Source organism: Marmota flaviventris, chromosome 13 (assembly GCF_047511675.1).
Source record: "Marmota flaviventris isolate mMarFla1 chromosome 13, mMarFla1.hap1, whole genome shotgun sequence".
NCBI lineage: Eukaryota > Metazoa > Chordata > Mammalia > Rodentia > Sciuridae > Marmota > Marmota flaviventris.
Window position 1 is genome coordinate 60,749,458 of NC_092510.1, and position 26,827 is coordinate 60,776,284.

General features: G+C 32.6%; 1 protein-coding gene across 1 annotated transcript in view; it reads right to left on the bottom strand.

The window, feature by feature from the left end:
- Caap1 (caspase activity and apoptosis inhibitor 1) overlaps nucleotides 1-26,827 on the bottom strand; it is a 51,488-nt gene that overhangs the window by 13,932 nt on the left and 10,729 nt on the right. The window contains exon 5 of the mRNA XM_027931066.2: nucleotides 6,921-6,994. Within this exon, the coding sequence (XP_027786867.2) occupies nucleotides 6,921-6,994 (74 nt within the window). The remainder of the gene's footprint in view (nucleotides 1-6,920; nucleotides 6,995-26,827) is intronic.

Consider the following 26,827-nt stretch of genomic DNA (forward strand, 5'->3'; position numbering starts at 1 on the left):
CTCTTTTAATTTTAATTAAACATTTTTAGTTTTCTGTAAGAAAAACACATTATCAACAATATGATGTTGCAGCTCAAACTGATAATTAAATTAGGGACTAGGCAAAAATCTTAATTCAGGCCTAGTATTTACTATCTTCCCCTAGAAGCACTTTGATAAAAAGGTACTCCTAATGAACTGGACAAGAATGTAATGACTGAAAAGTACCCAGTGTCCCAAAGGGGCCCAAACACCTACTGAAGATTTGAACTATACAACCTCTGAAGTAGCTGCCCTAAAAGTATATCCTAAGAGCCAATGAAATGTATTACAGGACAGAATGTTAAAATGGACAGAATTTAAACATTTCTCTCAATATAATGAATCAATTTCTACAACTTAGCAACATCCTCAGTCCACTGGCCCACTTTTGAATTTTGCAAAAGAGCTCACTATGGTTCTGAGGTTGGCCTCAAACTTGTATCCTCCTGCCTCAGCCTCCCAAAGTAGCTGGGATTACAGGCATGCACCACTGCACTTGGCTTGTAATTTCGTCCAGGATAAAAACAGACATGGGGCATTATGCACCCCAAAACCTTGCAAATTTACCTTTTCTTTTTCTTTGTAGTACTGAGGATCAAACCAAGGGTTGTTTGTTTTGTTTTTCTTTCCTCCTGAGATACACCCCCATCCCTTTTAGTTTTTGAGACAGTACCTTGCTAAATTGCCAAGGATGGCCTTGAAATTGCTTCAGCCTCCAAGTTGCTGGAATTAAAGGTGTGCACTACCATGCCACAGCTCTTTGTTTTTTGGGGTACTGGAAATCAAACCCAGGAGTTCACCCCCAGTCCTTTCTATTGTGAGATAGAGTGTAAGTTGCTGAGGCTGGCCTCAAACTTTTGATACTCCTGCCTCAGCACCCTCACTCCCTACAGTCACTGGGATTCCAGGTATGTTCCACTGAGCTTGGTGACTTCTTTAATCTTAGGAAAAAATCTTACATTTAAAAGCAACACAGAAGCCTTCTAAAGGCACAAAAACAGTATGGGCTAATTTTCCATACCAAATAGAATTTTCAGCCTTTCATTCAAATACTACTCAAAGAAAAAGACAAATTAGAAAATGGGAAGGATCCTGTTTGGGTTACTGATGCCATTAGCTTGTGAAAAAAGTTCAGCGAAATGTTAATTCTTAAGCTTCAATGATGGTTATACCGTAATCTTTTGTTATTTCTTCAACTGTTGAACTGGACATCATTTCCCCAGAAAGAGTTTTTAAAATCCTTTAAAGATGTTAAAACTTAATGCTCAGAATTTGCATTTTATGACTACTTAATTGGTAAAGTCAGTTAAGGAGATATATCAAGGGCTTGTAAGAAAAGGAATTAGACAAAACTTTTAAAACAGTTGTACATATCTCTCTATTTCCAACTCCAGATACATATAACACTTTCTTTTCAGTCTCCCTAGGGCTCTCTAACACTCACATCTGCAATCTAGGTGTTCAAAGAAAAAGTGAACAGAGTTTATTCACCAATCCAGAAATTTCTATGGCAATGCATACAAGACAGACATTTAAAATTCTTGGCCTACAAATGCTGCTTAATTAGTTGAAGGTCACTCTTTTCCTTTAAAAAGCAATAAATTCTCTGATGGCATTTTTCTTATTTAAAAAAATTTTTCCTAACAGCACTTTTTCCTTGTCTAAGGCTGTGAGATTCTTTTCAGCAAAACTCAACTCTTTTTAAGTGTAAATTCATTTCTTCACTCTTTTTGATTCTAGTCTTTACCTACTTAAACAGATAAGTAAAAATTAATACATATTTATGGTATATAATGTGGTTATTTTGGTATACGTATGCATTAGGATGTGATTGAATCAAGCTATAACATATCTACCACCTTACATACCTATTGTTTTGTGAGAAAACATTAAAGATCAATTCTCTCAGCATCTTTCAAGTATATAATCAATATATTATTATCATACAGTCATGATGCTATATAAGAGATCTCTAGAACTTATCCTAAGACTAAAACTGACTGAACCCATCTAACTGAAACTCTGTCCACATAGTCCAACATCTTTCCATTCTCTAATCCCTGGTATTCTTTATGATAGTCTAAAAAGCCTCTGTGAACCACTCAGTGAAAACATTTTCAAACACCCACCTGAGCATATATATTTTATTTACTTATAAACTGATGTATATATACTATCACACATTTTACATATTTATATAATCAGAATTTTTTAAAGGGAAAAACTTAAAAATAAATGTTTATATTACTTATTTTAGAATTTCTAGTATTTTTTTTTTTCTGCATCTCCTTGGAGTATGATAATCACACTTTGGTGACCACTGGTCTGACTGGCTGAAAGAAGTCCATTAAAAAAAAAAAAAATACCTATTCTAAGTTTTCATCACATTAGTTAAACTTCAACAAACATTCTCCCCTATTAAAGTCCATCTGTCGACTTCTTTCTCTCTTTCTCTCTCTCTTTCTTTCTTTCTTTCTGTTTGCGTTGTTGGAGTTCCAATCCATGACCTTGAGCTGTCACTGCTCTACCACTGAGCTATACCCTTAACTCAATGAGGCAGCTCTCAAAGTTGTCTGACATTCACTAATTCATGAACTTGAAGGCCAAACCACAGTTTCAGGAGCAACAAAATCATTTTTTTTTTTTTTAACTGGTAAGATCTGAGCCTAACCAAAGCAAATCTCTATGTGCACATTTTGTGTTTGCATGTTATTCTCTAACAAGAAAGGATTTTCATGAGAAAATTAATGTAAAATGTAGTAGACACCTGATTTTGATCAATTTCTATGCCATGTGGTTAATATCACTTAATGTCTTCATTCAAATGAATATGTTTCAAAGAACTATCAAAAAGCCTAAAGATTAATCAAGCATATTTTCTTTTACTCTGATAGACCAAAAACAATAGAGATAACAAGTTTATATATTTCACTCCGCTTTCACTAAACAACTTAGGAAAACAGAACTCTTCCCGAGTACAAATAATACACTAGGCACTGTCTTGATAAAACCTTACAGTTTCTAAGGAATTTCAGCATCAAAGCCAAAGATCCAACCATTGCTTTGAATTTGTTGTACAACAGCATCACCAGGTGGTGGTTTACGTAACCTGTGTTTGAGCTTCTTCAGCAATAAGGAACTTAGTCTACTGCATTTTCTGACACTTCTGATTATCTGAAATAAACTAAACTAGAAATTTTTGTCTAGTAATAATTTTATCTACTGACTATTTTTATTCTTGAGGGCCATGTAGAACAAACTTAATAACTCTTCTAATTAATAACCCTTCAAATATTAAAGTAATTACCAGAAATTTCAACTATTCTCTTCAATCTAAATGTACAAATTTAACCCAGCTACTGCTATGTATAGTATTAAAATTTTTCTAATTTCCTCCCAAGAAGAAATTCAAACATAAGAATCTAATATTTAAAGTTATAGTAAATCACACAACTACACACATTCTCAATTGTAAACAATTTAAATACAGACCTGTGTTTTAATACTGCTGAATGTCTTGAGCAAACTTATTCACAAATAAGTCTATAGGAAGGTAACTTACTAATATTAGCATAGGTTCATTTGATATTTTAACAAATATTTTCCATATATTAAATACCTCAAATAGTGCTTTTCATTTTTTAATTATAGCACAAATGACCACTTAAAAATTAAACAATCCATCATTATTTTAAAAGGGGAACTAAATCTTTTTAATAACACAATTTCTAAAAATCCTAGGAAATTAACCATAAGATGTCAGGCTTGCAGTGAGCTTGCACAGGTAAATATGCCATGTGAATATACACACAGTTGTGCTAAAGAATAAAACTATAACTGATGTTTCCTATAAATGGCCTTTGGCTGACAATGAATGATTGAAGAAACTATTTTTAACAAAGGAGTTTCTATTTTGCAATAGTACCAACCAAATAACCAACAGATTATATTTACGTTTAGGTAATATTTCACAGTAAAAGATCTTTAGATATTCGTCTATTATTAAGTTTGGTAGAAGCTAGTGTATATTCCTATATTCCTCTTCAGTATAGCCAGTTTCAGACATTTCCTATCAAGAAAATGAATGCAACCAGTACTAGACAAAGAAAGGACAATTTCAATTTAACTAATTCAGTTAATATTTGAGTATTACTTGAATAATCACTCAAGCAACACTTAAGCGTTTTAGAAACTTAAAATGCAATTTAAATAACTTGTCAGTATTATATGCCAATAAGTCATATAATAAGGTTTTCCCTGAAAAAGTAATGAAAAATTAAATGCTACTATATATTCTGATCTACTAAAAATAGGGTTACTTTTGTAGTAAATATGCTTCAGTTAATTTTCTTAAATGGTCAAGCCATTAAAATGACAATGCATTTGCAAGAAGCATTATAATATTTTTATTAGGCTCAATGTGAGCAAGACTTGTTACTTATGAAAGAAAGTTAGAGATAGAGTCTCAGATTTTGAGAGTTTTGCATATTATAAGTAGATAATAATTAGTTCATTTAGAAAAAGGGGAATAATTTTTATTGAGCTGACCAGGATTTCCATTTCCTGATACACCTCAGCTTCTTGGTTAACTCCAGGCAACTTACTATCTGGTTACTTATTATCTGGTCCAGATTTCAGCTATACTGCTATTTATCTGGAAGATATTCTCCATAAACAAACATTTTGGATAATTCATGCTTATATAATTATATGACAAACTATTTTACATTACAGTTACTTTATAAATATTTTTCTAAAGATCTTAGCTTCATGCTTTCTTAAAACTATGTTGAAACTTAACATTTTCTACAGATTAGTCACAATGTGAGCATGAATTGTGCAGTGGTACTGTTAACACTTGGATCTTATGTCTTCCATCTCTACTTGATGCCAGCAGTGCATTTGTGATTGCTAATGCCTTAGGTGAGAACCTTAGTAGAGTCTGCAGGCTTTTGTAAGCATAAAAGGCCTAGACTTTGTGCCATCTGGCTACTCTGAAATCTTTTCCTTTATCCTTGTACCTCCATGGTTGATTTTCCAATAATTAAATTTACCAAAGAAAATCACAGCAAAATAGGCTGTTGGCAGTAGGAAGGTAGTTCTGAAGAACTCTGGATACCCGAGCACAGAAGCAGAAAAACACCTTCCCTTAGAAGGAAGCTTGGCTAACTTGTACAATGAAGTTTCCATCCCTCCCCATAGAAAATTGGAATCAACCTGTTGTTTTTAGCTTTTTCTGTCCTGTATGTGACGTTTTTCTCTCCCCAGATGATCTAATAGCATATTTTGCATACTGCCAGCTCATTTGATACAAAGAGGTTTAGAAAGGAAGAAAAGAAATAATAGTAGTATAGTCAAAGTATACATGAAGTATAAGAGGGTGACTGTGATGATATTAGATGAAAATAATAAGTTTGACATGTAATTTACACATGATAAATGCCAATAAAACTATAAATCTGAGTTTATTCTGTGGGGGTACTTAAGATAAAGATAAATTGTGTCTATTTATAAGGCTAACAAAAGAGGACTTTTGAAAAGCACTGAGAATTTCAAAACCATCAGAAACATTAATAAATCTCTCTGCATATAAATTAGAATTATAGAAAAATCTAAATCTCGTTTTCACTACAAAAAAAATGAACAAATTGATTCAATTAATTATCCAATTGTTTTCACTTTGTTAATTTACCATTAGTAATAGACCAGTTTTGGCTTTTTGTTTTTCTTTTTTTTTTTTTTAGTTTTGTACTGGTTTGGTACTGGGGATTCAACCCAGGGGCACTTTGCTACTGAGCTATATGACTCTAGCCCTTTTGATTTTGAGACAGGGTTTCACTAAATTATGTAGGGAGGGCCTCACAAAATTACTAAGGTTGGCCTCAAACTTGTGATCCTCCTGCCTCAGCCTCCCCACTAGCTGACATTATAGGCATGTGCCACTATGCCCAGATGTGACAAGTTAAGAAAAAAAAAATACTGATGGCCTATTTCTCTTTACCAAAGAAGTCCCTGTGACTCAAATTTTATACAAACCATTCTAAGTCATTCAAGATAACAGATAATTTGCTGGGCAGAGTACTGCATGCCTATAATCCAGCCTACTATAGAAGCTGAGGAAAAAGATCTTAAGTTGAAGCCCAGCCTAGAAAACTTAGCAAGATCCTTCCTTGAAATAAAAAGTAGAAAGGGGTGGGGATGTAGGTTCAGTAGCAGAATGTCTCTGGATTCAATCTTCAGTAGCTTTTAAAAAAAAGAGAGAGAGATAATCCAATCCCCTTGATTGAAATATTCTCACTTCTTTGATTTCACAAGAAAAATGAAAATTATTAGGTGGTATTTGTGTAACTAATAAAAACTTATTTTACTTTCAATTTTTCCTAGTGACATTTTCCAAAACGACATTTTAAAGATTAACTGTATTAATCTATGAGGTTTAAATAAATTAAAATCTCTTTATTTATACTACCTGGTTACCTAAAAAACTATCAATTTAAAGAAAACACTTTCTTCTTTAAGAGTAAATAAGCACAAAATATCTGAGGGGGAAATTTTATCCTATAAACTTATCATATTTTTTTCTGTATACAACTCAAAGCTACTCACTAAATGTATCCCTAATAGTCTCATACCTGAGAATACATAATAAAAATTACTGAATTAAAACTACTCAAGATGACAATATCTTTCTGATGGCATCTCTACACAACTACGTGAAACTAAAGTATAACCTGATACTCTAATAACTAAAGGAACCACAAAACAAAGAAAATTCTTTCTTCTTTTGATCCTCAACCAAATAAATTTCTCTGTTCTCCTATCTGTAAAATGGGACAAGTTGGAACAGTGCAAATTCATTATCAGAAAAAATTAAACAAAAAGTAAGTACTGAATCATACCTTGTTTTAATTCCAAACCTTCAGATTGTTTGTTCTCTCTCAGAGACGAAGCAGAATCTATACAGGTGTCCTGTCTGAGAAATGAACATAAATAAGAATTTTTAAAGTATATTCAATTGAATATTTACGGTCCAAGTTCTTAGAATTAAGTTAGGTACAAAGAAAGATATAATGAATCCTTCTAAGCCCCAAGGTAACGTTTAGTACACTCCAAAGACTCAAAAACATGTACACTAGTGTCAAAAGGAGCAGCTACAAACAACTACCAAGTTAAGCAGTATATTTCTTTGTAAAATCAAAGTGCACACCTAGAAAGAACATGGAGGTAATTTTTTCTGCCTTCCAATACTCTCCAGGATAGCTGATGGGAGAAATCACAACTCACAGCAGTATCCAATAATTTTTTAAGTTCCACTGTTAAATTTAATGGACATTTTGGAATTCAAATTACTTTATATTCATCTAATTTCATACCTCAAATGCTTTGATGTCTACAGTATGTAGAAAATGCATAATTTATATGTAATGTACATATGTAATCAAAGTAAATGGATTAAATATAAAATCATGCAAAAAAGTTTCATTTCACTATGTTCTGTAATAGAGCTGCAAATTAAATTGATACTTTTCTTATGACAGCATTATACTATCTAATATTGATGCTAGAAATACTTTTTGACAAAATAGAAAATCAAAAAACTGTAAATATTTAAATGAAATAAATGTATATCTTACTCAAAATATGTAGCCATTGCCTTTGGAAAATTTGTATATATACCTTAAGGTTAACATATTAAAATATTTAGAAAATTTCCTTAGTCACAAAACTATTTCTATCTAGTTAGCAGCACCAAATCCCTCAAAATAAGGATTAAAAAAGACGTATGATAAGTTCTTTGAAAGGTTTATATTCTTTCTAGTCAACATATTTGGCATGCATTTGTTTATTTTATAGTAAAACTTCACTAATACAATTATGAATTCAAACAAAAAAATTATTTGGTTTTGGTATTAATTGTGACATTTATGATTTATAATTGTCATGTCTCCATTTTTATGCTTCTTTATTGTCTAATATCACCTACTCAGATTTTATTTTTTTCACCAAATAATAGGGAGATCCCAGATAAGATCTCAACAATTTTTCTTGAAAATCCAGGGACAAAATAAAGAACTTTGGAAGGAAAGTTAAAATATGCTACCTCAAGCCTTTAATCAAATTAGATATTACCTACTGAGAACATCTAAGTAGTTCCCCTTAGAGAAAATATTTGTTTGCTTTATACATCCTTGAATGGCACTTAATTCTTTATGTATATACATATATCTAAATTTACAAAAATGTACACATGTACCAAAATATCATGATACCCCATTAATATTAATTAATATTAACTAATAAGAATTCATACCCCATTTGAATCAAATGTATGATAAATGATGTCAAGATCATTGTAATGTTTTGAGCAACTAATAAAAAAATACGTATAATTTTGCATTTTATGTATCAGTTCAAATAAATTTAATTAAAATAAATAAATTTATAAAAATTACTTAAACAAAATATAACATAATCAATAAGAGGAAGATGGACATATGTAACATAAAGCTATGTATTCTATCTGAGAATGTGTAATCTATATTATAAGGTACCATCAGACAAACCCAAAATGGAAATAATCAGTATTCTTTTTTTTTGTTGTTTTTTTTAATTGGTTGTTCAAAACATTACAAAGCTCTTGACATATCATATTTCATACATTAGATTCAAGTGGGTTATGAACTCCCATTTTTACCCCAAATACAGATTGCAGAATCACATCGGTTACACATCAATAAGCAGTATTCTAATAAGAAAAGTTCAATGTCAATGTTATGAAAGACAAACAGCTGTGGAAATATTCCAGGTTAAAGGAGGCCAAACAGTCATGAAAACTGAACGTTATAACTGATTTGAGACCACAGAACTGGAGGGGAAAATGTTATAAAAGATATTTCAGAATCAAAAGACAAACTCAAATACTGACAGCAGATTGGACAAAAGGATTTAATCAATGTTAAATTTCCCAAAGTTGATACTTGTTGTGGTTACACCACAGAATACTGCTATCCTTTGGAAAAACACAACGTAATATTTAGGGGCAAAGTGCCAATGATGTATTTAACTTAGCCTCAAATGTTTCACAAACAACAACAATAAAACTTGCATATGTAATTGTGTATGCAAAAGGGATAAAATGTTAATAGGTAAATACAGATAATGGTTATAAAGATGATTCTTACAGCAGTATTATTCTTGCAACACTTTAGTAAGTTTGAAATTATTTTCAAATAATTTAGGCAATAAGAATGCAATAAAAGCCGGGCACAGTAGCCATACCTGTAATCCCAGCAGCTTGGGAGACTGAGGCAGATCACAAATTCAAAGTGAGCCTCAGCAACAGCAAGGAACTAAGCAACTCAGTGAGACCCTGTCTCTAAATAAAATACAAAATAGGGCTGGGGAATGTGGCTCAGTGGTTGAGTGGCCCTGAGTTCAATCCCCGATAAAAAAAAGAAAAGAAAAAATGTATTAAAAACTGTCAGTGTCCCTTAAACATCCCCCCAATAAAATTAGATTCCTCTATAAAGATTATCTTGTCATAAACTATTTATTTGCATGTTCAACATGAACTTATATAAAATTTTATCTTGGATTTAATCAGGCTATTGAAGCCACCAAGAGAATTTCAGACAGTAGGTATACTACACCACCCTGTGGCAGAAAAATGAAAAGCTACATGCTTTTATACCAGTAGTATCTGGGATGGGTGTGGGGGAACAAGAAAGAAAAAAAAAAAAAAAACCCAGAAACAGTTTTCAATAAAGTTAAAAATATTAACTAATTTTTCTAAGATATAGACTTTACTCTTAAAATTATGATTAAAGTTCTCTAATATAATGTAACTGTCTCCATGAGATAGCATGAAAGGCAAGATATTTACAAAAAAAGGAAATGTCTTGAAGTATGAGAAAACTACAAAATCTATGTCTCTTATTTCTAGTTTTATAAAAATTGAAAAGTCTACTCTCAGGTGAGAAGACATACTCAAAACCTAAAATAGGAAAGCCAGAACTGGAAAACCCCAATTTATATTTAAATGGCATTTAAATTTTTCTAGCAGACACTTTAAGAACTTGCTAACAAAAAATTGGAACGATAGGGCAAGACAGGGAACACATTGCCAAAGCCAGTCTGGGTTAAAAATTCTGCAATGATCTTTGTGTTCCTTTCCATTTAAAACAAGAGAATAAGACTGTTTTTTTTTTTTTTTTTCTAATTCCCTTCTTTCAAGTGAATGCTCTTTCTTTAAAACAGCCTAATTTACAAGCATGGACTTGAATTATAAGAAAGTCAGATATTTAAGTTCTCAAATTAGCATTAGTCCAACTTTCTTTTCTTTCTTTTTCCTAGAGATCAAACCCAGGACCTCACACTTGCCTCATGCTAGGCAAGTTCTCTATCAATGAATTACATACCCAGACTCCAAACTTTATTTTACTCAAATAGTTAGCTACCTAATGCTATCCTTTCTTATAAATCCATGAATTAAAAAAAAATCAAAGTAACACACTGAAAGACTTAATTAAAAAAATAACACATGGGAATTTATAAAGATTTAACATACGTATATTTCTAAATGTCAGGGAGGAGCGTCAATTTCTTGTCCAAATGAAAAATACTAGGAAAGTACCTCAACAAAATGATAAACAGGACCGAGCCTGTCTGATCATTTTCATTTTGGCAAAAGTCAACTGACAACGAATCAGATAAACTGGCATAACAAAAGGTATAATTCTGGATTATTTTCTCCATATTCCTGAAAGTAAAAACAAAAACAAAACAGCAGCACCAAGGCCTATATCCCAGTTATGTAGAGACCAAGACCAGGGCAGGACTGCAAGTTCAAGGACAGCCTGGGCAATTTAGTGAGACCTGTCCCAAAATAAAATGAAATTGGTTGGCTGGCTGAGGGTGTAACTCAGAGGTACAAAGTTTGCCTAGCATGCATTCAAGCCCTGGGATCAATCCCTAGTACAAGGGAATGGAGGTTGGAGAGGGGAACAGGTGAATGAATGAAGCCAAGTTATCTTTTCTACTATTAAAAATAAGAAATAGTCAAAGGGGGGGAGGGGGGTTAAAAAGAATTAAAAAGTTGGAGAATGTATATTATTAGATTCCAAAACTACATATATAGGAACAAGTGGATTTTCAACCAAGTTTCAAAGGCAATTTAATGGAGAAAGATTAGTCTTTGAAAAAGTAGTATTAACAAATCAGATGTCTGCATGGACATGATTTTTTAACCTATACTTTATACCTTATGACAACATTAACTTGAAATGAAACAGAAACTGACATGTGTGAATTTATAAAACTTCTAAGATATAGAAAAAATCTTTATGACCTCGGGTTAAGCAAGGATGTCATCAGATTTAGGCTATAAATAAAAGTAACAGGTAAGTTGGATTTCATCAAAATTAAAAACTTCTACTATTCCAAAGAGACTATTAAGACAAAAACAGACTGGAGAAAATATTTGCAAGCCACACATCTGATAAAGAACTTCTATCAAGTCAGGTGCAGTAGCATGCACCCATAATCCCAGCTTGGGAGGCTGAGGCAGGAAGATCACTTGAACCCAGTAGTTAAGGCCAGCCTGGGCAACAGTGAGACCTGCTTTAAAATAAAAAAAATCCAGAATATATAAAGAATTGTGAGATCACAATAATAAGAAAACAACACAATTTTAAAATAGATTAAAAAATTAAGTCACTTCACCAATACACAGATATCTAATAAACAGTAAGAAATTCCACATGAAAAGTTATTAGAGAAATTAAAATCATAATGTGCATTACCACTATAAATTAGAAAGACTAAAATAAAAACAGCTGACAAATGAAACTCTCATACTTAGTATCAGCAAGGATACAGGAGCCAGCAATCCTTCTCCTAAATATTTGCTTAAGTAAGATGAATTTGTGTGTCCATACAATAAAAAATTGAAACAATTTTAATGCCTTTGTACTAGTTTTCTATTGTTGCTTTAAATTACAACAACCTAATGGTTTAAAAGAATATAAATTCATTTGATTACAGTTCTGAAGGGCAGAAGTCTGGGATGGGTCTCACTGGATAAAATCAAAACATCTGCAGGCAGTTTTCCTATCTGGAGCCTCTAGATAAAAATCCACCTCCTATTCCTTTGTGTTTTGAGCAGATTCAGTTCTTTAAGGTGGCAGGTCCCTGTTTCCTTGATGGTTTTAAGCTGAAGACCATTCGCAGCTTAAAATTCTTATGTCACAACCCTCTGACCCATTTTTCTCTCTTCTACTTTTAAGAACATAGGTGATTCAATTGGGCCAACATGGATAATAGAAGATCATCTCTCAATCTCAAAGCTTTTAATTTTATATCTGCAAAAACCCTTTTTATAAATGTAAAGTAATATATTCTCAGGTTCTGGAGATTAGAGGATAAATGTCTTTAAGACACTATTCTTCTGCCTTCTAGAGTACCTCAATGAGGGAAATATACAACATGTATGATTATTAAATGCACCGTGCTAACTAAATGAAGTTAGATTCAAATGACCATATACTTTATTATTCCATCTACAGTATATGATGTGCTGAAAAGAAAAGAAAAAGCAAGGGGGCAGAAATCAGAACAGTGGTCGGTTATGCTGGGTGTAAGGATGCAAGAAGGAATTGACTACAAACTCACTGGTACTCTGTACTGTGATTATGGTGGTAGACATACATCTATCCATTTATTAAAACTTTCAGAACTGTTCCGTTTAAAAAGATAAACTTTACTATGCTAAATAAAACCATTTCATGTTTTTTTTTAAATCATGCATATAAAAGCCTTAGAACTGGTTCAGAACAATGATAAATATGGTAGCTAACTGTAAACTTCAAACCCTATGTAATGAGACAAAAACAATCCTAATTTTTCTCAGTCTTTTCAAACAGTAAATAAAGTCAATTCATACCTTTGAGTTCCTCATCAGTTCCATTCCACAAAAGACATCAAAACTTAACACTATCTCTGCTAAAGAAAAACATCTCCACTTATTTTTCCCAAATAATATAATAGAATTAGTTAACACACCCCAGTTCTTCCTCTGGTTCACGTTATGATTCCCTATCTTTCTCTGGTTCACATTATGATTCTTTAAAGATTCACTGTATAAACTGCCAACCTGTAATTCAAGTTTCTTTTTCTTTTCTTTTTTATTTTTCCATGACTGGGAAGTGAACCCAGGGCTTTGCACACTCCATGCAAGTGTTCTTAGCCCTTTGTAGTATTATTTTTACACAGAGTCTAAACACTAAATTGCCCACTTGAGAACCTTGCCTCAGCCTCCCCAGTAACAGGTTACAGGTGTGCATCACACGATGCCAGGGGATCTAAAGTACTTATGACTAAACAATTTTCTATACCTATTCTATTTTAAAGTAATTTCAAAAATTAAAGATGTGATTATCTCTTCTTTGCTCTATCCATACAATCCTGTTTTCATGTGTTTTCCAGTTTCAAAAATTCAGTATAAATTCACTTTCTAAAGGTAAAACATACAGGTTCTAATACTGAAAATGTGGCATACTAAGAATTATAAGTCAAGATGTTGTCAATAATTAGTAATACTTTCTCCAAAGATTTCCTGAAAACTTTATTATATTATTTCAGATAAACTTAGCTATTATGTAGAATATTCTACCTATTACAGCCTAATAGCAATTTATAAAGGAAATGAGAGCACAAGTGTGTCCAGATAACCAATTTATTATCCTTTATCAGCTCAAAACTCAGTCTGCTACTTTTAAGTATATATGTGGTGTGTATGTGTGTGTGTGTGTGTGTGTGTGTGTGTGTATGTCCATCTACAAGAATTAAAGCTTATAGAGAATGTCAATATGGCAAATGGATCTCATTGTGAGAAAAATCCTCTAATGCATTAATAGCTTAAAAGAAAAAATTTGGAAATAAATATAAAAAATAATACATAAGCCATGAATGTTTTCTAAAAAATTAATAATAAAGACCAACTAAAAATCATAAATTATTTCACTGCTTTCTTTAGGCTTTTATATCGTATGTGTGTTTGTGTAGATAAAAGCATAAAATCAATTTTCATTCAGAATTTGACCTCAAAGCCACAGAAGGAAAATATTTCTTTACTAGAAAAAGTAGTATGTGCTCTCAATTCATCAAAACAGAATTACGATTTTAAAAGTGGAAAATTTCAATGAAAACAAAGACATGAACAAAAGGAATAAAAGACTAATAATTCTCAAGGGCAGACAGAGGGCAAAAAATGGGAAAGAAACTTACTTCTAACAGTATGATTTTTTGTATTATTCTGTACTGTGGATTTTGTAATCACATCCATGTCATTAGCCTTTCCACTTAAAAGAAAACATTAATGAACATACAGGTTCACACAAAGTGGTAACACAAAACAAATAAGGGAATTAACAATAAATGCAGCTGAAAGAAGATAAATACATAGAACAAATTTAGTACTTAGCAGTCTAATTAAGAATTATAAAAAAAAATACCCTGAGTTTATCCATGATACTTGTTAAGAGAGAGATGGTAAGATGAAAGCTAAAAGGGACCTTTAAAGCCCCATCTTAAAACCTACACCAAAATAAATTCCAAATGGGTCAAAGAATTAAATATTTTAAAGCTCTTATGAGGTACTAAAAGAAAGTATAAAGAACGCGTTTTCTAAATATAAAAGCCAGAAACCATAAAAGATTGATAAAATTAGACAATATAAACATGAAATATTTATGCATGCAAAAATAAAAGCCATAGCAAAGTCAAAACAAGCAAACACACAGGGGAAAAATAATTAAAACCTGAACCATAAAAGAAAAACTACAAATACCCAAAGTCCCACACCCAAAGTCCCCCAACCCACATACACAAATGGTAAACAAATGACAGAGTTCACAGAAAAGAACATTCAAACAGCTCTGTGGTAAGATGATCAATTTCATTCATAAAATAGCATTAATTAAAATTCCAGGAGTTTTTCCGAAGTCAACATCTCTCCTGACTCTGCCTTCCTATGCTTTTACCATATAGTATTTTCCTTTGTATCAAATTTACTTCTGCCCTCCTCATATAATACACAGGAATGCATTTAGAGCCCACCCAGATAATCCTGGAAAACCTCCCCACCTCAGCATAACATTTAAATCACATCTGCAAAGTTCCTTTTTGCTGACTGTACTAACATCTACAGATTCTATGGATTAGAATGTAGATATCTTTGGGACTTTAGTCAGCCAGGCAGAGATGACGGAAATTAATCTACACTTTCACTAAGATCTAACTGAAACTAAGCATTTTTTTTAAGCAATACCAGTGCCTATGACACTGTCACCAACAGAAATCATAGATCCCTTCACGTATATAGCTGTCACAGATATCCAAAATAGTCCTAACTACTTTAAATTACAAAAGTTACTAGAACTGCTGCCATGTCTTATTAACACGTTTATAAGTACATACATTATTACTATACTATAAAATATCTTAATATTATTAACCATTTCAATAATTGATTTCCTTTGTGTGTGTGTATAATATAAATATATATATATGTGTGTGTGTGTGTGTGTGTGTATATATATAATTTAAGTTGTTGATGGACCTTTACTTTATCTATTTATATGTGATGCTAAAAATTGTGCCCAATGCCTCACACATGTTAGGCAAGCGCTCTACCACTGAGCCACGACCCAGCCCTCCTTTGTGGTTATATTTTAATCTGTAAATTAAAATTTTTTAAAGAAACATTATTTTGAGGAAGGATCTCAAAAGGATTCCTGACATGCAAAAGGTTTAGAAGTACTACTTTGGAGAAAAGACAAGGATAGAAGGAGGATAGAATGGGATGGGAAGGTAAAACACAAAGGTTTTTTTTTCATTTTAGACCTTTGTTTAATGTGAGTATATGTGTATGTGTGTACATATATATAATAGACACAAATGTACACAGAAACACATAAAAATATATACACACACACCATTGCTTTCAGTAAGGGTCAACTATTATCTTCAGCTTCACTTTATATTACTGGAGACTGAACCCATGGTCTTACACACACTAGGCAAGCACTCTATCAATGAGTTACAAACCCAGTCTCTTTAATTTTTTAAAATTTTGAGATAAGATCGTGCTAAATTGCCAAGGGTGACCTCCAGCTTGCAATCCTCCTGTCTCAGTCTCCCATACAGCTAGGATTACAGGTGTGTGCCAACACCCCACTTCAGCTTCATATTTTCCCTGTGCTAGGCTAAATGATAGGACCACCAAATAACCCCACCTTCTAATCTCCATAACCTATGTTAGTTAGTTTATTTGGTAAAGGGGAGGAGGTGTGATTAAGTTAAAGACCTTGAGCTGGGAAGTTGTTTTTTTTTTTTTTTTTAATAACTCTGGTGAGTCCACTGTGATTCCAGCAGTCACTGTAAGACGGCCCCAAGAAGACTCAGAATTAGAGAAGGCAATGTCATACTGGAAGCAGAGACTGGAGTCTTGTACTTTAAGATAAGAGACTGGCCCACAAGCCAAAATATACAAGCAGCAACTAGGAGCTGTAAAATGCAAGGAAAAGGATTCTCCCCTCGGGGCTTCCCAAAGTAACCATCCTGCTGACATCTTGACTTTAGCTAAGTAGAACTGATTTTACTGTCTGAGCTTCAGAAATATAAGAAAATAAATCTGTGTCCAGGTTAAGTCATTAAGTTTGTAGTAATTTTTGACAGAAAAAATAGGAAACTAACACATTTACTAATTAAAATAAATTATTCCCATTTTATATGAAAATTCAGGGTATATAGGAACAAGACAAACAAAATCATGAAGAAGAAATTAGGGAAAGCCAGCAGATAAGATATTAATAGGAAGAACTTATCTTATTTCCTCAAAAAGCTAAACTTTTTTTAAAGGTGGGAGGGGGCACTTGCCTAGCACAGGAGGCCCTGATTTCAATCTCCAGCACCATCACCTCTTCCAGGAAAAAAAAAGAATAGAAAAAAAGGAAGAGGAGGCAGTTCAGAATTAAGAGAGACTTAAGAGATATAAAAATCAAAGGTAGTACAAAATATAGACCTTGATTATACTCTGCTTTGGAGAAAAGATAGGTAAAACACCTGTTGGACATGTGGGAAAATACAAATATAAAATGGACATCATACAATATTAGAGAAATATTGCAAAATTTGTTGAGTATTATAAAGATGTAATGGTTATATGGGGATTATAATTTTGTTTTCCAAAAATTAAAAATACTTATAATTAAAATATCTATCATTTATTGAAAAGACAACAAAATAGATGACATGAATATGAAGAGTTGTAATAACTATTAGATCTAGGCAACAGAAATATGAAAAATCATTATACTATTCTTTCTACTTTTCTATGTGCTTGACATTTTTTGAAACAAAAAGCAAAAAGCAAAACAGAAACTCCCTAATATAGAAAGGAAATGTCACTAACCTAAAAAAAATTTATTAACACAGGAAAATAATTTTTAAAGTTACTTAACATAATTTTAAGAGTTTTAGGTTAAAATAAACAAACAGAAAAACTCCTTAAATTCACCAATCTTTAGATATGGGGCCATGGCCTTGCCTTTAACATAATTTCACAGAATAGTTTTATATCATCCAATTCACATAAACCAATGTCATATTTCTAGTTTTGGCTTATTTAAAATGAAAAAATCTGAATGCAAAAAAATATAGTTTATATTTGTACAATGTCTCTTCCCATCTTTTATTATTATTTCCCCACCACTGATTACTTTTCCACATCTCAACTTTTTGTATTTCCAAAGCATTCAAATTAATCAACTACTCTTTTCATATTAGTATTTCACCTCCTTCTCTTTAATTTAAATAAACTGTACAATTATAATAACTGCGTTAGAAAGAAACATGAGTGATTCTTGGTAAGCAAACAATTCATATGGTAGGAAAAATGCACAGCATATTAGAGAACAGTCTTTAATATCCAATTTAGAACATTTTTAATACCACTGAGTTTATTTTTCAAATGAGATGGAAAGGACAATAAATACAATAAGTAAGTTATTAAGAATAACTTCAATTTTTAAAACAAGTGATGGAGAAAGAATAAAAAACAGAGAAATAACCTGTAAATCATCTAACTCAGTGCTTGAGCAGCAGGATGACTCAATTAATTAATTGATGAAAAATGACAATAGGCACAGTATAAAATTAAGGTTTCTGTATAAAAAGAATATGTAACTATTTTGTGTACAGGTAGCTACCAAAACAGAAAACATTGCTTTCTACATCCCTCAAAGTTTCCCACAGAGAACACCATTGGCAGATTGTATACTTTAACTAAAATGAAGATCCCACCTGGTGCCTCTGGAAGCTCATTCCTATGCTAAGGGTATGCTCCAAAGACTTTGGAAAGGTGTCTACCTGCTTCTCATTTAGAAGTAAATAGGTCACAATTTGCTTCAAAATCACATTGGGAAAAAGTTGAGAGGTGGGGATTTAAAATAACATGTGAAGGAGCTGGGCATGGTGTCACATTCCTGTAATCCCAGGGGCTTGGGAGGCTGAGGTAGGAGGATCACAAGTTCAAAACCAGAGCCTCAGCAACTTAACGAGGTCTTAAGCAACTTAGTAAGACCCTGTCTCAAAATAAAATATAAAAAGGGCTGGGGTTGTGGCTCAGTGGCTAAGTGACCCTGGTACCAAAAACAACAACAAACTAATAACATGAGAAGGGATAAAGTGGGTGATAGAAATGCAAGCATTAATGGTATTACTGTCTTTTTTGTATGTTAAAATTTTTCTATCATAGTTAAACAAAATGAGTAAATGCCACTCAACAACCACATGCATTGCAGAGTGGTTATATGAGCTGACTGTTTAACCACAGGTCAAACTCCCAAGTCTCTCATTCCCAATTAAGTCCAGGTCTCAGGTCTCAGGTCTACCTGAAGCTTATTTTTCTATTCATTGGTAAAAGTATGAATTAAGTATGTACTATAGATTAATCCAGTTCTCCGGGGGAACAGCAAACTATACTCAAAATACTTTATTGCATTTAATTTTTTTTTTAATTTTTTATTGTTGGCTGTTCAAAACATTACATAGTTCTTGATATATCATATTTCACAATTTGATTCAAGTGGGTTATGAGCTCCCATTTTTACCCCATATACAGATTGCAGAATCACATCAGTTACACATCCATTGATTTACATATTGCCATACTAGTGTCTGTTGTATTCTGCTGCCTTTCCTATCCTCTACTATCCCCCCTCCCCTCCCCTCCCCTCCCCTCTTCTCTCTCTGCCCCCTCTACTGACATTCGTTTGTCCCCCTTGTATTATTTTTCCCCTTCCCCTCACTTCCTCTTGTATGTACTTTTGTATAACTCTGAGGGTCTCCTTCCATTTCCATGCATTTTCCCTTCTCTCTCCCTTTCCCTCCCACCTCTAATCCCTGTTTAATGTTAATCATCTTCTCATGCTCTTCGACCCTACTCTGTTCTTAGTTACTCTCCTTATATCAAAGAAGACATTTGGCATTTGTTTTTTAGGGATTGGCTTTAATTTTAATAACAGCCATTCATGGAGGACTCTTTTATTCCCAACAAGTTCAAGTTTTATTCAAGTACAGCACCTGGCTGAATAATACAGTCCTTCTAAAATTATTTATACATACACAGTCCAGGAATACACATTGCTTAAACTGAAACAAACTCAGTACTCTAATGACTGGGCAGCTCCAACTCATGAAAAAAGGCATGGATGCTTCCTATTATTAAAAACAAAAGGTGGTAGTTGTGTTATGGAAGTTCAATAGGAAAACTAACATGGCTGTTAATCTTTGGCTACTAACTGGGCCATGAAACTAGATGGACTATAAATTGTATATATGAAAGTTTATTAAACCAATAAACAGCAATAGAGTTCTACCACAGGTTACTGCTAGGATTCAGCAACTGAAAATGGTCATACAAACAACTCTAGTTGCTGCTTTCGACAATACAATTGACCAAGCCAAAGGAATAGCACAATTCTCAAGAATAAACATCTTACTGCAAATCAGTCATCAAATCCCCTGTAAGTTTTTCTTTTGTTCTACCTTCTCTAGAGTACCTATCCTGACCATAAACAATGTGCAGGAAACAATTCTTCTTTTGAAGAGTGGAATAACTATAGACTATCTAAGAAATTTTACACAAAACTAATCCAGTATCACCAGTAACCATTAGCTTGTAAATTTTAAGTAGTAACTTGCTCTTTTTAGCTGTTGTATTTTAAGACTATCCATGTGTTCTATTTTAAACAATGCATCCATATATTAGATTTACTAAACAACCTAAATGGAGATTTTAAAATAATTCTTTTACAAGGAACTTTTCACTTCACAAAACAATTTCCTATAAATTTCACTAGATATTTAAATAGTTTAGTAAAAATGGTTCTATTTGGCATATGTATTTCCTAAATTTAAGGCCCATTTGGAAGTATCTTATTTTTTAAAAAGGTAATCATTCAAAATTTGAATTTGATAGCAGACAATAGGCAGGTTCTAAATTAGCTAAGAAAGTAGCAGCAGCCAGAAACAACAGTTCCGGAACACTCACATGTAACTTACTCTGTAGTATAACTTATTTTGAGAATCTAAATTTTTGAATTTATTATCTAAAACTATAATATCTCAGCACTGCTTACTATCTATTGGGAAATACAAATTCATTTCCACTGATATCTCCCTCAATATCACTCAACAAAAGCACATTCATTTAAAATTCATAAAAAGGCATTTAGAGAAGGCAATTCTAAAACATTGCAAAGATTTCCCTAAAGTGTTTGTACTTTTATTCTTTACCTATAAAATCTCAATCCTGATTAGTTCATTGCACTATTCCAGACTTAAATTTCATTATAAACACATTCTTTGGAGCATAATCATCTAACATTATAGCGCAAATACCTGTTCTCATTTTTAGTGCTATTTTAACTACAATAAAGCTTCTTTGCCAGCCCATCTCCAAGGATACAACACTCTATATCCAGGGATATGTATTATCTTATTTTCTTAAGAATGTTATTTTTGTTAAAGCAATTCATCTTAGTCTGTGACTTTTGTAAGTCATGTCACAATCCTAATAGTTTAAAAACAATGAAAAATTAGAGATGCTAAAGTTTTTAGACTATGTGCAATACAATAAAAATTAGCTCATTTGCTTCCCTAAGGTAACAATACCATCACTCACCTTTTTAAAAGTGATGATATTTAGAAACTATGAACATTATTCTTCACAGTTCCTAAATATCATTTTCCTTTACATTTTTATAAGTTAAAATTCATAACTAATTTTGAGTTTTAAGTAGCATACTGTCAAAAATTCCTTATAACTATTCTTAAAAACTGTTTTTTTGTTGTTGTTGTTACTTATGGTAGCCAAAAAAAAAAAAAAAATTAAGGTAAAAGTAAGCAAATAATCTTTTAAACAGTAGTAGAGATCAGAGAACTTTGGGAAGAAAATATATTTGAAAGCTGACCTCAGAGGAGAAATACTATTTAAATATATAAAGGTGGAAACGTAATAAGATTACTTAAAAATGCAAAGACAGTTTTAGAATTTTTATAATTTGTGCACAAGCGATTGTGTGTACTTCTGTATCTTAAAACCTTTAATGGGCTGGGTATGATGGCGCATGCCTGTAATCCCAGAAGCTCAGGAGGTTGAGGCAAGAGGATTCCAAGTTCAAAGCCAGCCTCAGCAACGGGTGAGGCACTATGCAATTCAGTGAGACCCTGTCTCAAAATAAAATACAAAATAGGGCTGGGGATGTGGTCAAGTGCCTCTGAATTCTATCCCAGGTACCAACAAACAAACAAAACTTTAATGGGTTAAAAGGAAACTAATATATATAGGTCACACTCAATATTCCACACTTATACGTTTACCTCATATTGAAAGATATCAATTTACAGCTTCTTGGACAATTCTATTTATGTTATATCCTTTCTGATTAAAACTAAAGGAATATAGGTTGCCTATTAACAGAAAAAATCAAATTATGTATTAATAATACAGACTGCTTTATCTAGACATTTTAAAAACTATTTTTATTCACTAAAACTTGGACAAGAAAATAAAGGTTTATTTTTCAGGAAACAAGAAACTGACGAACTGACATAATTATTTCCAAAGCCAACCTCCACCTTTGTGTATTTTCTTTTCATCTTAGACATTTTATACATTAAATGTTTAGGTGAGTAAAGTACTATGCAGCATACTAAAATATACATATCATACAAAGAGTAGCAGTACTAGCCCCAAATAATTTTTTTGCGTTTCAAGGAAAAGTTGCTTGATCTGATTTTTCAGGCAACTCAGAAATCCAGAATTTGGTGTGATGCCACTAGGCTTTTAAATGTTTGTTGTAAACATTGTTTAGATCAAACAAAAACTCCTATGGATTTAGGAAACCAATCTATAATTTTGGCTTATTGCCCAGGTCTTTCTGAATCAAGTATGCTGTATTATTTTTCTGTTATCCCTTTATCAAACAATAATTTAGTGACTTAAAACAACAAATTAATTCTAGAGACATTCTGGTGGTCATAAATCTAAAGGAACCAGAAAGTGGAAATAATGCTGCATTTCTCCTAGAGGCTTCAAGGAAAAATCCATTTCCTTATCTTCTCCAGCTCCTAAAAGGCTGCCTATATTCCACTGTTCATGGCTCCTTCCAAAAGAATCTTCTAAGCACATTACTCCAACTTGTGTTTCCATTCCCAAATCCAATTCTGCTTAATATTACTGATTATCTCTTGTTGCCAAGTACAGATGCTCTTTGACTTATGATGGTGTTACTTCCCAACAAACTCAATGTAAGCTGAAAATATGTTTAAAATGCATTTAATACACCTAACATATCACAGCACATCAGAGCTTACCCTACCTTAAACTTGTGCTTGGGCCACTTATGTTTAGGCAAAATCATCTATAACAAAGACTATTTTTTCGTGTGATTTTATGTAAAACTGATACATAAAAACATAAATACTACACATATTACTGGAGTATTGATGTTTCCATACATGTATACATAATGTTAAATCAATTAAAACATATCTCCTCAAATATTTACCTTCATGATAAAAAATATTCAAAACCCTTTCTTCTCTAGCTTTTTGAAATACCTACAATATAACTGTTATATATAGTCACCCTCCTGTGCAACTGCACACCAGATAATTCCTAAGTATAACTCAGTATTCAGAAAAAAGTGAAAACCAGGATTGTATGAGGTGCACTTCTGCACCATAATAAAGTCAAATCATAGTTAAGTCAGGAACTGTCTACATTTCTTCAAGATCATCTCTCTGGTTACTAACTTTATGCCATATTTTGACATTCAAACATTTTTAACATTTTTCACACAAATACTTTTTTATAGTTTCTAGGATTTTAGTTTAAGAATATCACTCCTCCACCCCTGCCATAGATTATATAAGAAAAGTACTTTTTCAGACAACTATTTTATCTAAATATTTATTTTTTAGTTATAGTTGGATACAATACTTTTATTTTATTTATTTATTTTTATGTGGTGCTGAGGATCGAACCCAGGGCCTAGCACGTGCTAGGCGAGCACTCTCTACCACTGAGCCACAAACTAGGACCACTATTTTTTGTTTTAAAGTAGGTTTTATGGTTTTCTTTCTATGTTTCTGTTAAATGCACTTGAAAGTATATCATAGTTTTATAGTTATTATAAACAGAATATTTTTCCAATTCCTGATTTCTCCTAGAAAAGAGTAACATTTACTTTCTCTTACACACATTTTGTATATGCTCATTTTATCTAAATCTTTTTTAAACTGAAAACTCTCAAGTACTCTAGGTTTATAATCTTATAAGCTGGAAGAAGATACTTTTATTTCTTTTTTTTCAAAAAATTATCATATTACTGTAATTATTCACTAGAATCTCTAAGAAACTGTTGAAATCATGGTTGTAACAGGATTCCTATCTGGTTCTTCATTTTAATTCAAATGTGGGTAGTAAAGTTTTAGACAGATGGTGTTTAGCATTTCTAAGTCATTTCTATTCCATCTTTTTCACCTACAGGAACTATTGCTCAAATTTTAACAAATAAGACTATCAAACTAAAAAGTTTCTACAAAGAAAAGAAACAATCAACAAAATAAAAAGGCTATCATATATTTTGAATCCATCCCACTTATTGATTCTTGATTTTAATTCTTGTGCTAAAGGAATCTTATTAATAAGGAAGTTGGGGCCTAATCCAAAATGATGGAGATTTGGGCTTACTTATATAGGTATAGCATCTTTGGTTTAATTCCTAGGTCTTTGATCCACTTTGAGTTGAGTTTTGTGCATGGTGAGAGACAGGGGTTTAATTTCATTTTGTTGCATATGGATTTCCAGTTTTCCTAGCACCATTTGTTGAAGAGGCTGTCTTTTCTCCAATGCATGTTTTGGGCATCTTTGTCTAATATGACTGTAATTGTGTGGGTTAGTCTCTGTGCCCTCTATTCTGTACCACTGGTCTATTTTGGTGCCAATACCATGCTGTTTTTGTTACTATTGCTCTGTAGTGTAGTTTAAGGTCTGGTATAGTGATGCCATCTGCTTCACTCTTCTTGCTAAGGATTGCTTTAGCTATTCTTGGTCTCTTATTTTTCCAGATGAAATAGCTGCTTTTTCTATTTTTATGAAGAATGTCATTAGAATTTTGATTGGAACTACATTAAATTTGCATTGTGCTTTTGGTAGTAAGGTCATTTTGACAATATTAATTCTGTCTATCTAAGAACAAGGCAGATCAATCAAGAATCAATAAATGAAATGGATTCAACCTAAAAAGCTTCTTCTCAGCAAAAGAAACAATCAGTGAGGTGAACAGAGAGCCTGTATCTTGGGAGCAAATTTTTACCACTTGCACATCAGATAAAGCACTAATCTCTAAGGTAATTAAAGAACTCAAACAGCTAAACTCCAAAAAGACAAATAGCCCAATCAATAAATGGGTCAAGGAACTGAACAGACACCTCTCAGAAGACGATATACAATCAATCAACAAATATATTTAAAAAAAATGTTCAACATCTCTAGCAATTAGAGAAATGCAAATCAAAGATTTCATCTCATTCCAGTCAGAATGGCAGCTATTAAGAACACAAACAACAATAAGTGTTGGCGAGGATGTGGGTAAAAAGGCACACTCATACATTGTTGGTGGGACTGCAAACCGGTGCAGCATTTATGGAAAGCAGTATGGAGATTCCTTGGAAAGGAACCATCCTTTGAAAAGCTGGGACTGGAACCATCATTTGAACCAGCTATCCCACTCCTCAGTGTATATCCAAAGAACTTAAAAAACAGCATAAACTACAGGGACACAGCCACAACAATGTTTATAGCAGCACAATTCACAATAGCAAGACTGTGGAACCAACCTAGATGCCTTCCAGTAGATGAATGGATAAAGAAAATGTGGCATACATATACAATAGAATATTATTCAGCAATTCAAGAGAATAAAATCATGAAATTGCAGGTAAAGGGACAGAGTTGGAAAAATATAATGCTAAGTGAAGTTAGCCAATCCCCAAAACCCAAATGCCGAATGGTTTCTCTGATATAAGGAGGGTGATTCATAGTGAGGTTGGGAGGGGGAGCATGTGAGGATTAAACGAACTCTAGATAGGGCAAAGGGGAGGAAAAGAAAGGAGGGGGGGCATGGGGATAAAAAAATGTTGGAATGAGATGACTATCTTTACTCTAGGTATATGCATGAAGACATCAATGGTATGACTCTATGTTGTGAGATATGAAAAATTGTGCTCTATATGTGAAATATGAATTGTAATACATTCTGCTGTCATATATAACAAATTAGAATAAAAAATAAATGAAAGCTATCATATGTCTGATAATGGGTTAATATCTAAAATATATAAGGAATTCACACAACTCAATAGCAAAATAAACGATAAAATAAAGAAAAAGGACCTAAATAAATATTTTTCCAAAGACAACATAAAAATGGTCAACAGCCGTATGAAAAAGTATTCAACCTCACTAACAGAAAAATGCAAATCAAAACCATGAGGTTATCACCTCACATTTGATAGGATGGTTATTATGAAAAAACAAAAGGTAAGTGTTGGCAAGGATGTGGAAAAAAAATAACCCTTTCTTGTATGTTGTTAGTAGGAATATAAATTAGGACAGTCATTATGGAAAAGACTATGAAGATTCCTCAAAAAATTTAAAATTAGCAGGCTGAGGCTTTAGCTCAGTGGTAAAGGGCTTGTCTAGCATGTGTGAGACACTGGGTTCAATCCTTAGCACCACATAAAAAAAAAAACAGGTAATGTAAAGGCAGGCTGTCCATTCACAACTATAGAAAAAAAATTTTTAAATGTAAAAAATAGAACTATCATGTGATACAGTAAACCAATTTTCTGGGTATTTATCCAAAGAAAATGAAGTTGTCACTTCAGATATTTCTTTTTTATATATATATTTATTTTTTAGGTGTAGATGGACACAACACAATGCCTTTATTTTTATGTGGTGCTGAGGATCGAACTCTGGTCCCGCCCATGCTAGGGGAGCACTCTACCGCTGAGCCACAATCCCAGCCCCAGATATTTCTTTACTTCCATACTCATTGCAGTCTTATTCAGAACAACAAAGATATGGAGACAACCTATATGTCCACTGGAAGATGAGTGGTTAAAAAAAAAACGTGAGCTGGGCGCAGTGATGCACGCCTGTAATCCCAGCAGC